We start from the raw sequence: 15,299 nt of genomic DNA, 5'->3' as shown, positions 1-15,299 counted from the left end.
GTAGAGGCACTCCTCAAATTATTTATAATTAATCATCTCTTTTCTTTCAACTAGCAACTTAGTAAACTCTCTCTTACTAAGTCACATTCAACCTTGGTTTGGAAAAGCCAGTCAGAATAAATTCATTCGAAGTACAATTTCAGAGCCAAATGTGTAAAAAAAAGTTAATGTTTATTTTTATAAAATATTAATTGTAGGTGGTTAATTGAAAATAATAGACCTTTATTTTTCAAATTACACTCGTGACTAATATGTGAGATTCACCATCTGGCGAAAATAGAACTGGAGCATGCATTACGCAATTCAAGTAAGAGGAAGTCTACCATTCATCCTCTGATATTTCAAATAATTACTATCTCTTAAATAATTACATTAAATAATAATAATCTCACAAATAATTAATAGCAGAGTGGAAAATATGACAAGTGCAACTTCTTCCTTCATATTTATATCATGAAATGTTTCATAATTCTCAGCAAAAGCATCAACATTTATGAAGGTTGCACTGCTTTCATGCTCAACAAATAAATGAGAACATGATCAAAATAATTTTAGAATTACACCATTTTAAAGAATGATTCAACTTTTATTAAGTTTTTATTGGACCCAAGAAAACTATACATGGATATCAAATGAACCAATTCACTAAATGCAAAAAATATCAAACAATGAGAGGAAATTAAATGTCAGTATACATTTTGCTCAACCAATATTAATGTATTCACTTTCAGTCCAATTGAATTTCTCATGGTCTACTTTGAAGCTTGGTACTCCACATCTTTTTCCAGGTAATCTTAACTGAATAATACATGCAAAATAGCTAATGAAAAATGCAAACCCTTCATATTAGGTAACTGATTAATTCAGTGATACTATTCCAAACAATCCAAAGAAGTTAACTTTAAAATGAATCACTTTTGAGAAAATCTATGAGAAAAATTACAAAAATGTAAAAGTTTCAGGGGAAATCAATAAATCAACTCATACTGGTGCAAATAAGCTGCCTCTTAGTGTTTGGCTACATGATAATGCAAAATTATACTAATTTTTATCGATAAAAAGCAAATAATTAACCATCATTCACAATAATAATTGCCACCTTGATTACTCTGTGAAAGGCCCAGAATTCTGTAAAAAAATATTTTTTGTAAAATATATAATTCATTAACACTACGAGACAAAAATAGATGAATCTGTGAAAAAGAGAAATGACCTTTCCTTTTATCTATTACCAATGGTCTCCTACTTTTCCAACAAGTTTAGTCAGCTAAAAACATTCAATGCACTGGACCCCAAAATTCTTTGAGCCAGCCTTGACAACATTAAAATAACCAAAAATAAATATATTTTTGATTTCATGGTGCAACAAAACATTGAGCAGTGTGAAAAACTAAACACATACATTTAGCTACCACAAGTAGCTTTTAAAACATTGAAATAGATATCTATAGAAAAATTAAAACTTCCTTTAACAAAGCTAAAAATTTCAAATCTTCAACAAGAGTTTTTGTCTAATAAATCCTTGCCCAACTCAATCAACTAGCTTTTATATCACAGTTACGTACTCAGATCCTATGTAAATTAAATGTTTGTTTATGGCACTACTTTTACCACAACAGCTAGGTACCTCGTTTGTGCATTATTTAATGGCAAAAATTATTGTATTTTGTCACTAGATCCTTCTTTGAGCATGAGTTATCAAGAGGGTGATGTATTAGGGTATAATTCCACTTCATTATAACTGCATCATAAAATTCTTCTACAGCCTCCCAAATATAAGGGCTGAACGAGATGGTAGATATGCCTAAAAGGAATATGGAACAAAAAATATTTCAAATCACACAGCATTCATTTAAGTTATAGTTACCCTAACCAAGTTGACATAAACTACATCATATCATTGTGAATATTATAAAAACTAATGAATAATGAAAAAAATATTAAGCACTAACCCATAGATGGGTTTGGCATGCAAGGTGAAGACTACTGTTCTAGCCACAGTGGCACCATAAATACAACAAGGCATCTTACATACTGTTAATAAAGCGGTCATGAAAAAAAAAGAATAATTCACCTGCATTGAATATTTGCGACTTGAAAATGGCTCATCAGAGGTATGATGATGGACACTATGGTCAACCCTTTTATGGCCACCAAAGCGCTGCTCATCTGAATCAAGGATCACTTGGTATACTCCGGGAACATTGACACCAAGCCTATAATTTGTAAAGCTTTTGCTATGGTGGAAATTGAACACAAACAGCAGCTCTGCTCTTTCAAATGCAATCACTTTGTCCTCTTCATGCTTCCAGCTCACATAACCCTGGACATAAGGAAAACAAATTTTTAATTGGCAAGAATGCTTTAATGTCTTTAGTATTATTTTTGGCCAAGAAATGGGTACTCACTGGATCACTGTGCAACCATCCAAATTTTTCCTCAAGAGCATTCATGGCAGCATCAAAAGCAGCCAAAAATTTGTACTTCAGTAGTTCATCATCTACCAAATTCCATTGGCGCCGGGCGTAATGGTAAGAGTCATTGTTTCCAACACGAGGGAAATCTAACCATTCTGGGTGACCAAATTCATTTCCTAAAGTCAAAACAAAGTTCGAAATTTTATTTGTCTACAGGTTTTTCGTTTTTATGAATTTCCTCCTAAATCCATGACTGAAGCAATTTGAGTGAAATGAACTTGGTCCATTTTACTTCACAACTTATTTTTAATGCCGCCTCTTGGTGCCAGTCATGGTATACTAAATCATATCATTGCCGATCAAAGTTATTGATATACATGGATAAACAATGAAGAAATATATTAGCGATTTCTCTTCATTTGAAATATGTCCTTTCAAGAATACACTAACTCCCCAAATTACATGCATTCAAAAATACATAAACCCATCAGAACGGGGAGGTCATTGCCTTTACTGATGTCTATTTTGAGTACCTTTGAAATCCTACTTTCTGGATGGCTTGAAAAAGTTGGAGAGGTGCTGGGAAAAGTCAATCAAGCTAAAAGGAGATGTTGAAAAATAAATCTACCCAAAATAATTTTTGTCTCTGTACTCCTCTAGAACTTTGAATGACCCATGTAGCTTAATGACAGGTTTTTCAGGACAAAGCTTCTTCATGTTAACTCTACTTTCATTATTTTAAATACTTGTCAGTGATTAATGTTGCTGAAAAATAAACTGGACTTGAAACAAATAATAGTTTTATACTTGACTTTTGATCAAATTAATGCGCATTTCCTAAATTTTTGGCAATGTGGCAATTTTGCTTGATGTATACAGTATATAGTGGTATATTGCTCTTGTGGAAACAATCAAACACGAAAAAGGTTATGTTTGTGGAAGTTCTCTCTCCTTAAAGCCCTTTAATTTCTTTTACCAAAGAATAACCATCTAAATGATCATGAATGAGACTGATATTTGGTATGGCAGCGTGCAGAATATTATTCACAAAGAACTGTACATGTCAAAAGTAGCAGCACCCTGGGTTCAATGACTATTGACCCCTTTTTTAAATCAAATAGGGCGCAACCTGTATTCATGGCCACAGCACAACCGATAATCAAAGAGATGTGGCATTGAAATTTAGCCACTTCCACCCTATTCTCCCAATCTCACCTCGCACAACTTTATCTTATTCCCAGAACTCAAAAAACCATTGTGGGATAGGAAATTAAACAACAAAAATGACATCATTCAAGAGGTGGAACAATGGTTTTTGGTGTAATCTTATGATGACCTTCGAAAGGTCAAGAAATGCTGGAAGAAATAAATGCATATGGATGGTGACCCTGAGGAGAAGTCTTAAAAATAACAAATAAAAATTAAGTTTCCATCTTGATTATTTTTAAGTATTTAATCAAAAGTTTCAGATAACCCTAGTAAAAGGTTTCTTTGAATGTTAATTAAACATATTTTATTATTTTATTCATACTTAGACAGTGATGGGTCACAGTAGTCCAGGGATAAAGCATTGCACTACTGACTGGAGGGCCCGAGTTTGATTCCCAGGCAAGCCTCTCTGGGCACCTGCGGCTCCACCCAAGCTATGTGATTTTTCAGGTACTAGATCTTCCTGAGAAACCATAACCATCACAGGGAACATACATGTGAATTTCACACGCCGTTGGGCTAAGTACTGGGTGAACTCTACTATCACCTAACAAACCGACCTTCGGGTTAATTACTGTGTTTATGGTTTTTACTTAGACAGAGGTTTTACATGTGTAAAATTAACCTCTTCAAATTAAGTAGATCTAGTTTGTGACCTGAAATAGGTAAATCATGATTGTGAGGTGCATGTTCAAGTGTTTCTTGTCTTCAACGCGCTTCTATGGGAGAACTGATCATACATTATACCATAAAACTTGAACTATGTGATGTTTTTAACTACTTATAATAAATAATTTGACCATATAACTTATTCTTTGGATACATATTTCATTAAAGTACCACTAGTAGACTTCTCTATTTTTGATTACTATTATAATACACACTTATTTTTTCAAGGAAAGTGCAGCGGGACTCGAGTTTTTTCCCTGGAATGTTTAATAATAAAACAAATATCAATCCAGTTGCAATGGCCACTACATGCTGTCAACTAAAACTGATGATTTTTGAATTTTTCACACAAATGTATTTATTGCTGTGGCAATAATCCAATTTAAGGAAAATGAAAGAATGTTCTAAGATCTGCATTCCATACTTAGTACTGGAAAAATTTTCATTCAATAAAAATGAAATTATGAATAAAATTTGCACTTTGCGAATGCTACGGGATTTTACCTAAGCTTCAAACAGCCATATTTCATAAATCACTTTATATAAGAAGCTATAATTTTATAATTCCTGTAATTAATAAGTGGCTGACCACAAGATGTAACACGACTTTGATAACTATTTGCTCTCATGAAATTATGCCATCAAATGGCTAGGAGTGACACCACTACTGGCTGAGCTAAACTTTGGTATACATACAATATCCTGCAATCTCACTTGGTCCAAGATATTCTATTGCAAAATGGATTTGAATAGAGGAGAAATCATGTAATTGACAAAGCCTTGTTCATCATTTGCATCAGTCATGAAATAAAAAAACATCCCTTTTCACCCCTGTAACACATTTTTTGAAAGTAAGAAACAATGGCATTTAGCTAACAATAATGAAAGTCAACTGAAAAGGAACATGATGTCTTTTTATTACACCTTGTTATTCCTCGAAAGAACACTTCATTTAAGTTTTAGGCATGGAGTCTCTTTTGATTTTCAGATATGTAAATCGGTGTGTACTCCCAATATAACCAAGTTACTCAGTTAAATATCTTTTCCACGGTTCTTACGGCATCCCTATGGCTCCAGCTCTTGGCTTGGTGCACAGTGCTTGAGGAGTTTCTTCTCCTGAAGATGCTTGCTCAAAAGTGCAAGAAACATTGACCCTGAATAAGCTCCACATGCAGTCAACTTCAACACACCAACACAGCTATTATTAATTGCTTTGGAAGTCTGCAATCCACTCAATATGATGGTTTACTTTTACTTTATCGCAAGCATAAAAGATTTTCACGAAATTAAATGAAGTTCAGTTAAATTTCATATACTGTGTCAATATAAAAATTTGTGGAAATGCTAATGAAAAAAAAGTTAAAGACCCCTATCCTGATTACCCAGAGAGAAGCTGACCCTCCATTACCCTATCGTTTCAAATATACTGTATAATACCTTATAAATCATAAACACAGTTATTAACCCTAAGGTAGGTTTGGTATGTGATGATAGAAAGAAAGTAAAACCCAAAGCCGTACACTTAAGGGCACTTATAGGTGGAATATAGAAGGGGGTGGGAAAGTTATTGTTTGGCGGGAAGCCAGAGGCCCGTGACCCGTCACTCAAACAAATGAAAATTAAAATAAATAGTTCTACCAATTACTCCCTTGATCAGGTATTTGCACACCAAATTGACCTTCACAAGTCGCAACCACACACACACGCAGGGTTTACGGGGCGGGAAGCCCGACGCCAGTGACCCGTCACTCAAACAAATGTAAAATAAAATAAATAGTTCAAACAATTACTCCCTTGATCAGGTATTTGCACAACAAATTGACCTTCACAAGTCGCAACCACACACCCACACAGGGTTTACGGGGCGGGAAGCCCGACGCCAGTGACCCGTCACTCAAACAAATGAAAAAATAAAATAAATAGTTCAAACAATTACTCCCTTGATCAGGTATTTGCACCACAAATTGACCTTCACAAGTCGCAACCACACACACACGCAGGGTTTACGGGGCGGGAAGCCCGACGCCAGTGACCCGTCACTCAAACAAATGAAAAAATAAAATAAAAATTATATAACACTTACTCCCTCGCTCAGGTATTTGCAAACAAATTGACCTTCGCAAGTCACAAACACACACACACACAGGGTTTACGGGGTTGGAAACCCGGCGCCAGTGACCCGTCACTCAAACTCGGACGACACAAAAGTACAGTGCTGGAGGGGAAAGTGCCGAAAAACCTGACACCATGTGTTACGCCTGCTAAGCAGGCCTCTTCAGAGAAGAATGATTAGTCGGAGCCAAAATATGTAAGTAACAGTTAAGTAGGGGAGGGGGGGCATGGTAACGGACGGGGGAAGGTTATGGGGGGGGGAAGCACGGGTGGGTGGGCGAGGGGCCAACAGGAGCAGGTACAATTCTTGGGAAATTTGAAGGTCGAAAGGGGGGGGGGGGGTGGTCGTTTGACCGTTGGGGAAGGGACGGTCATGATTCCGGAAGGGAGATTGAAAACAAGGATGACGATATTGGGCCTTTGTCACTGTTCATGAGTTTTTCTTTTGTTTTGTTAATGTACAGACTTTCGTAATGGTCGAGTAGGTGATTAGGCACATGTTTCAATAGCTGTAGGTCTTCAATTGTGATGTTGTGTGAGTTTTCGTGTATGTGTTGGGCGACGGATGATTTGTTGAAATTTCCCAGTCTGTAACATGCAGCGTGTTCTTTAAAGCGTGTGCGAATATTTCTGCGAGTTTGCCCGATGTAAGAAAGGTCACAATGTGGGCAGGAGATTTTGTAAATTCCAGATTTGTCTAGGGTCTCAATAGGATCTTTTGGATTAACAAATAGGTGTTTCAGTTTAGTTTGACTAACAAATGTGGGTGTGTAATTGATTTTTTTGAAGATAGAAGGAAGACCTTTTGTTAGTTGTGGGTGGTGAGGTAGTTTGACAAATTTCTTGTCACCTGGTGTATACAGTGTGGTGTTATTTTGGAGATGTCTTTTGTTCCTGTGTTTTTTTAAGATGTTATCAATGAGCTTTTCTGAGTAGCCGTTCACCACAGCCGTGTGTTTTATGTGTTTTAATTCTGTTATGAAATCCGCTTTGGACAAAGGTACATTGAGGAGCCTATGTACTAGGGAGTGGTAGGCAGCGAATTTGTGTGTTTTGTGATCGAAAGAAGATTCGTGTATGTAATTGTTGGTGTGGGTTGGTTTCCTGTAGATGTTGAATGAGAGGTGGTTCTGGATATCTTAAGATCAAGAAAGGGGAGGGACCGATCTGTTTCAGATTCGACTGTGAACTTGATTGAGGGGTATTGGCTGTTAAGTTGGTTTTGGAATGCTTCTAAGGGGCATGAGTTGGTATCAAAGACTGCGAATATATCATCTACATATCTAAACCAAACTTTTGGGAAGTAGGTAAATTTTCCTTGACATTGCTCTTCAAAGCGGGACATGAACAGGTTTGCTAGAAATGGAGAAAGGGAATTTCCCATCGTGGTGCCGAAGTCTTGTTGGTAAAAGGAATTGTTGAAGGAGAAATAGTTGGAACGTCACTCTTTCCAAGTGTTCCAATCCCGGATACCATAACATTTGTGGCGGAGTGGCTCCAGTCTAAGAACATTTCCCCGGTAGAAATTAGAGAATACATCCTCCTGACCAACCTTGTTATGAGTAACAAGGTTGGTCAGGAGGATGTATCCTCCCCTTTCTTGATCTTAAGATATCCAGAACCACCTCTCATTCAACATCTACAGGAAACCAACCCACACCAACAATTACATACACGAATCTTCTTTCGATCACAAAACACACAAATTCGCTGCCTACCACTCCCTAGTACATAGGCTCCTCAATGTACCTTTGTCCAAAGCGGATTTCATAACAGAATTAAAACACATAAAACACACGGCTGTGGTGAACGGCTACTCAGAAAAGCTCATTGATAACATCTTAAAAAAACACAGGAACAAAAGACATCTCCAAAATAACACCACACTGTATACACCAGGTGACAAGAAATTTGTCAAACTACCTCACCACCCACAACTAACAAAAGGTCTTCCTTCTATCTTCAAAAAAATCAATTACACACCCACATTTGTTAGTCAAACTAAACTGAAACACCTATTTGTTAATCCAAAAGATCCTATTGAGACCCTAGACAAATCTGGAATTTACAAAATCTCCTGCCCACATTGTGACCTTTCTTACATCGGGCAAACTCGCAGAAATATTCGCACACGCTTTAAAGAACACGCTGCATGTTACAGACTGGGAAATTTCAACAAATCATCCGTCGCCCAACACATACACGAAAACTCACACAACATCACAATTGAAGACCTACAGCTATTGAAACATGTGCCTAATCACCTACTCGACCATTACGAAAGTCTGTACATTAACAAAACAAAAGAAAAACTCATGAACAGTGACAAAGGCCCAATATCGTCATCCTTGTTTTCAATCTCCCTTCCGGAATCATGACCGTCCCTTCCCCAACGGTCAAACGACCACCCCCCCCCCCTTTCGACCTTCAAATTTCCCAAGAATTGTACCTGCTCCTGTTGGCCCCTCGCCCACCCACCCGTGCTTCCCCCCCCATAACCTTCCCCCGTCCGTTACCATGCCCCCCCTCCCCTACTTAACTGTTACTTACATATTTTGGCTCCGACTAATCATTCTTCTCTGAAGAGGCCTGCTTAGCAGGCGAAACACATGGTGTCAGGTTTTTCGGCACTTTCCCCTCCAGCACTGTACTTTTGTGTCGTCCGAGTTTGAGTGACGGGTCACTGGCGCCGGGTTTCCAACCCCGTAAACCCTGTGTGTGTGTGTGTTTGTGACTTGCGAAGGTCAATTTGTTTGCAAATACCTGAGCGAGGGAGTAAGTGTTATATAATTTTTATTTTATTTTTTCATTTGTTTGAGTGACGGGTCACTGGCGTCGGGCTTCCCGCCCCGTAAACCCTGCGTGTGTGTGTGGTTGCGACTTGTGAAGGTCAATTTGTGGTGCAAATACCTGATCAAGGGAGTAATTGTTTGAACTATTTATTTTATTTTTTCATTTGTTTGAGTGACGGGTCACTGGCGTCGGGCTTCCCGCCCCGTAAACCCTGTGTGGGTGTGTGGTTGCGACTTGTGAAGGTCAATTTGTTGTGCAAATACCTGATCAAGGGAGTAATTGTTTGAACTATTTATTTTATTTTACATTTGTTTGAGTGACGGGTCACTGGCGTCGGGCTTCCCGCCCCGTAAACCCTGCGTGTGTGTGTGGTTGCGACTTGTGAAGGTCAATTTGGTGTGCAAATACCTGATCAAGGGAGTAATTGGTAGAACTATTTATTTTAATTTTCATTTGTTTGAGTGACGGGTCACGGGCCTCTGGCTTCCCGCCAAACAATAACTTTCCCACCCCCTTCTATATTCCACCTATAAGTGCCCTTAAGTGTACGGCTTTGGGTTTTACTTTCTTTCCATGCACTCGGCCGTAGTACGTTCTTTATCTATTTATTTTATGTGATGATAGAGTTCACCCAGCACCATATGGCATGTAAAATTCACACATCAAGGTAGGGGGGCCAGTTCCTTTCCCCATGCCGGTTATGCCGGATCTTCCCAGGAAGATCTGGTACCCGAAAAACCAAATACCTAGGGTGGAGTGGCAGGTGCCCCCCTGTTAGTAGACCAACGTTCTACTACTGGACTACCGCGACCCACAATACTTAATTCGAAAATCTGAAGTCATTTAAGCAAAGAATATTTGGCAATTTTGCCATAAAATACTTACCCATAAAATTCAAATATGCTTCACCACCCAGGCCATGTGTAATAAGACGAATCATTTTGTGAAGGGCAAGTCCTCGGTCAATGATGTCCGAGGGTGGTGACAGGACAGACATATGTGTATACATCTCCTTGTCCATTAGCCAAAATGCTATAGTTTTATCACCAACAAGTGCCTGAATTAAAAATTCCCCAACATTTTAGATACTCCTTGGTCAATAAAGAAACAGTTTAGCAAAACACCCAAAACTTAGCTCACAATAATAACAAAAGAGGATGTCAGTTTAAACTGAAACATACCTACAACCACAAGGTCATAAGTTAATCAAAATGATTCATATGATAAGAAAACTCATTAATGGAGTAAATGAATATTGAATATTGACTTGGTTAATTATCATTAAGCATCATATTACTTGTATTATGAAGGTACTTGACAAAACTGGTGGTAGTAAGAAAGATTAATACCATCAAATATAAGAAGTTTGAATGATTTCTATACTTTTAAAAATTGATATTTTCTCAATTGCAATGACATTTAAGACTTAATTATGATAAAATTAAATTTTGCTTCAAATTATACTACATGATTTTTGCAAATGAAGCATCCTAAGGTTACAAATTGTGTTCAATCAATTCAAATGAAAACAAGACAATATACCACAAATCATTCATGGTAAAAAATATTGCACTGATGTTTTGTACATTGATGAGGCTGCAATGATACCCAATCATCAATCACTGTCACCTGGTCATGTGATTCTGCATATGCCACGGTCTTTTCCATCCACCTGCGGTTTGTAAGGGTGTGCACTATATTTCCCATGTCCCACTCGTCATCCTTCACTTCCTTTAGAAGTTTTATCCATTTGTCGGGTATAGCCATCCCAAGTCTATAATCAAATCCAACTCCGCCTTCAGAAACAGGGCGACACATCCCAGGCATACCCGAAACATCCTTAAAATCAGTTAAATCACCAAAATTAAAAAAATGCTACACAAAATCACAGTAAAATATTTTCATGAGAAGCCTAAAATAATCTTTTGGGAATCTGTATAAGTGCATGGAGTAAATGTGACTCAATAAATACATCATTACAGCACTCAGTAGCATACCTAGAACATTGAAATATACAACCGAAATTTAGATTTAATCTAGAGTACAATACACATAATGATAAGGGAATTTTGAAACAGAATTATCAAATTGAAATATGTGAAATAATATTTTGCATATATTTTTAAAATCTAACGATACGTGAACTGAAAAGAAAATGAAAATAATTCTATGTTGGTGAAGTGTTCATTTGGAATTTCTTCTCACAAAGTATGTGCACATTTGAAATTAACCATATCCATTTATTAACACACTAATTTTTAAAAAGATATTCTAATGAATCAGCTTTGGCTTCTCACAGAAATCAGAGGGTCAGCAGTGAAACTCCACACAGAGAGTATGAAGAAATCATACAACTAATACAAACAAACCAAGCACATCAAAGGACCACATGAAACTTAGCAGTTATGCACATAAACAGGTTGACCACCCTTTGCAACATTTTAATCCCCGGGAGATCAGAGTTGGTGTAGTAGATCATCCATCCATCAAATACTATGCAAACTTGAACACACCTTGGTCATTTTGTTAAGAGTAGGCGAATACCAATTTTGGGCTTCTATCCACCCTTCCTCCATTCCCTGTAATTCTTTCCTCCGTTCCCTGTAAATCCTACAGCTAACAAAAAATATCAACTTCTACCATATGGTCCTAATTAAGATCACCTCCCCTAATATTCAGTACTCCAATTCCTGACTTTTTCCCTACTTCCCTGACAAACGCAATACATTTTTCACTATTTCTTTTGATGATCCGTTCCTAAGCTACTGGCTTATAATTATCATCATAACTAAGTTAATCATGTATTTTACAACCATAATGTTTAGAAAAAGCCCTTAACTCCTAAAAGTTGAAAGTTGAAATTTCATCACTTTCAAGTGATAAAATGAAATGCCCTTGAAAGTTAAGATGCTGAGAGATTAGAACGGCAGATTCATACTCTTCTCTCAGTAACAAATCCCTATAATAATATTAACCCAATTAATAGCTGAGTTAATTCTAAACACAGGTATGAGTTGAAGAGATGGATAAACTTCTTTATTCGGGCGAAATCGAGACCATAAGATCCCTTTTTTGGAGGGTGACAGCTTAAGGTCAGAGATCAAAATGGTACATTGTACAAGTAAGACCATGGATTGTATCGGAGGGAATGCAATGTCAAAGAGTGCTATAACATCTCCAGAATAAGTTTGAGGTAGAACAATGCAAGTGGCAGGTGTTTCTCAGTTTCAACTAAGTAGTAAACCAGAAACTCCTTCATCTTGTTTGAACTATGCCACTAAATCTCTTCTGGCTCTTAGGAGTCTGAGGAGATGAGAGGAGGTGACTAGGATTGTTGTGGTGTGAGTGTTGAACATTGTGGGCATGGAGACGAGAGCCTGGCATATGGGGGATGTTACAACAGGCAGAGATGCAGAGCCTTCAGTGACATCACAGCATCCACCAGTGCGGCTCCTTCTCAGGTGATTTTGAACAACTTGTGATGCTGTTTCCTAGAACTCCATCTCCTCATTTACACAAAATAAATCTTGAGACAGCCTTTCAATGCTTTGTGGTCGGCTAATGCATTCTCTTTCACTGTTATGTGCACAAATATAGGTTCGCTTCTGCATCTTCTTCCCGAAGAGAAGTCTTTTTATAATAAATATGAAACTCCAATAGCCGTAAACAGTTTACCTTTCTAAACAAGTAAAAATGAAATTAGTTGGCTAGCGCCACAAGTCAAGAAGGGGTAAAAGGTAAAAAAAAAAGGAGAGGATAAGAAAGTTTTTTTTTTTTACCTTTTACCCCTTCTTGACTTGTGGCGCTAGCCAACTAATTTCATTTTTACTTGTTTAGAAAGGTGAACTGTTTACGGCTATTGGAGTTTCACATTTATTATATATTACTAGCCGTAAGAGCTCATTTCTATCGATAAAAGAACAGTCTTGTTAAAATTAAAAACATGTTCTGGTAGGTAACCTTCAGAATTGAGTTTTAGCAGTCACCAATGAAGTTCTCTACTGCCTTTGACTCAGAGCTTGCTGCTTAACCATGCCTCAAAACAACAAGGATAACGTTCTTCTCAGAAGCTTCTTGAACTACGCACAGCTCCCATTAAATACTTGTTCGGCCTTTGGTGATCCTGACATCCTATTAATTAGGTCAGCGGAAATCACTTTCCCCTTCTCACAAATTTTTTCTTTTAATGGTGTTGCATTGCAATTGCTTTTCATCTATCCTTTGGAGAAGCAACCATCAACATCATTGAGAATACATAATCGTTGCGTAGATACTCTCGTCACTCTATTTGAAGCATCTATCACCTTAGTCTTGTCCATGGTCTTGAAGAAAAGGTCAATTGTTGATTTCAACCGATTGTTGATGTGCGTACTAGATCAGTCACACTCACACTTTGTTCCAATTTTCAATGATTTTACTTTTCCTTTCTACTGTTATTTTTTATGTTTATCTCTTATGGTTTTCTTCTTACGGATTTTTATTCAGGGTCAATTTTAACACTATGCACAAAATATTATTGAACTTAGCACAAAAAATCACTAATAATATGTTTGAACACAAGTTTGGAAAAATGTGTGATCACTAGTGACACTTGGGGATCGGGATGGTGTAGTGGCTAATGTACTAACATCCCACCAAGAGGCACCGGGTTCAAATCCAGGAGATGGGAGATATTTTTTAGTGGTATTCTGATCCCTACTTGAGGTACTTGGTGGAGAGCACTTGGAGTGAGTACGCCGTCCGTGGGATAGGATGTTTAAACTGTGGACACCTTGGCACCTTTTGCTAAGAGTAGGCTAATGCTGATGGGTTTATCCCCACCCTTCATCCTTTCTCATCCATCCCCGAGGGTGCAAATAACCTTAGCTGTCTGTCACCACCCCGAAAAACTATTAGCGACACTAAGATGCTAGCGGGACGAGTGCCAGAGACAAACTCCAGTGGCAGGCTTGCAATGAATCCACAAATTTCCCTCTCCTTGCCACTTGTATGTGAAAAGTCACTCGTGGAATGAGTCATTTTTAGGACCAACATTTTGCTCGTCATGCAAATTATTTGCTGTGCAAGGTGATCAGTAAGGAGGTTGCATTGTATAGTCCATTGGCTCTACAAAGGCAGCTAGACATGCTAGATAACTTAACATGACAACATTGACTTGGGCATTAGGTGTTAGGGTTTGGTTCTCACAGGAAACGAAGAATTACACTAATTTGGAGATCATAAGGAAGAGAGTCCCAAACATTCTCCAGAGACTTATGAATTTTACTTTGAGTAGAGCTAAGGAGGTTCATCCCAACTTTATTTAACAAGCTAGTTTAAAGAATATATGACCAATCAAGGAGATCACTTTTATGACTTGTCATAAGCTCATTTAGGATGTCCAGGAACAAACTCAGCACCTTTATGTGTATGTCCACGAACATTTTCATAAAAATTTCTGTTGATTTCCTTCAATTCAGAACCAGAGAGAAGATTTCCATTTTGATAGTACAACTGAAGCCCAAATAGCCCTTGCAGTCTCCCGATTGAGTACTGGCACAATATGCTATTCTGTCAGTTATATACTCTGATGGTCTCCTGAAGGAGTCACACACATCGATTATCTTATATCCCTCTCATTTTATGCTGTTTAATTATAATAAATGCCAATAATACATTCTATGTTTTGCACAACTAGCATTCACGCATACTGTCACAACACATACTTAAATTCATTCTGGCAGTCATACAGGAGCCATTTTATAGTAAATACATTTAGATAACAAAATGTCACAACATTAAACATGGAAAAACACAAGAAAAAGCAAAACAAAATTTGAAAGGCTAACAAAGACACATATTCTCAAGCATGACAACAATAACAATTTTGGCATTATGAAAAATGTTCAACACATCCTCTCTACCATGATTGACCAATTTACCAATTCTCAGGTCAACTGGTTCAACTTCCAAGGAAGATTAAGGATTCTTTAGTTTAAAATGTTGACCTCATTGAAACAAATTTATTCAGCATGCCCCTAAAAATACCATATTCCCTGAGATCTACCGAAAAATCATACCTTCCCAATCACCCAATTACATCAGTCCAGAGCAGAGATA

The 15,299-nt window shown here is 37.5% G+C and overlaps 1 protein-coding gene across 1 annotated transcript in view; it reads right to left on the bottom strand.

Annotated features, from left to right (window-relative positions):
- Positions 1 to 411: 411 nt before the first annotated feature.
- AGBE (1,4-alpha-glucan-branching enzyme) overlaps positions 412 to 15,299 on the bottom strand; it is a 34,575-nt gene continuing 19,687 nt past the window's right edge. The window contains exons 10-14 of the mRNA XM_071593112.1: positions 10,830 to 11,039; positions 10,086 to 10,257; positions 2,409 to 2,593; positions 2,075 to 2,323; positions 412 to 1,804 (exon numbers count right to left, since the gene is read on the bottom strand). Of these exons, the coding sequence (XP_071449213.1) occupies positions 1,760 to 1,804; positions 2,075 to 2,323; positions 2,409 to 2,593; positions 10,086 to 10,257; positions 10,830 to 11,039 (861 nt within the window). The 3' untranslated portion in view covers positions 412 to 1,759. The remainder of the gene's footprint in view (positions 1,805 to 2,074; positions 2,324 to 2,408; positions 2,594 to 10,085; positions 10,258 to 10,829; positions 11,040 to 15,299) is intronic.

This window comes from Hetaerina americana, unplaced genomic scaffold, assembly GCF_022747635.1.
Source record: "Hetaerina americana unplaced genomic scaffold, ioHetAmer1.1.p SCAF_51, whole genome shotgun sequence".
Taxonomy (NCBI): domain Eukaryota; kingdom Metazoa; phylum Arthropoda; class Insecta; order Odonata; family Calopterygidae; genus Hetaerina; species Hetaerina americana.
The sequence above is the reverse complement of the archived record's forward strand: the minus strand, read 5'-3'. Positions and strand labels throughout refer to the sequence as shown.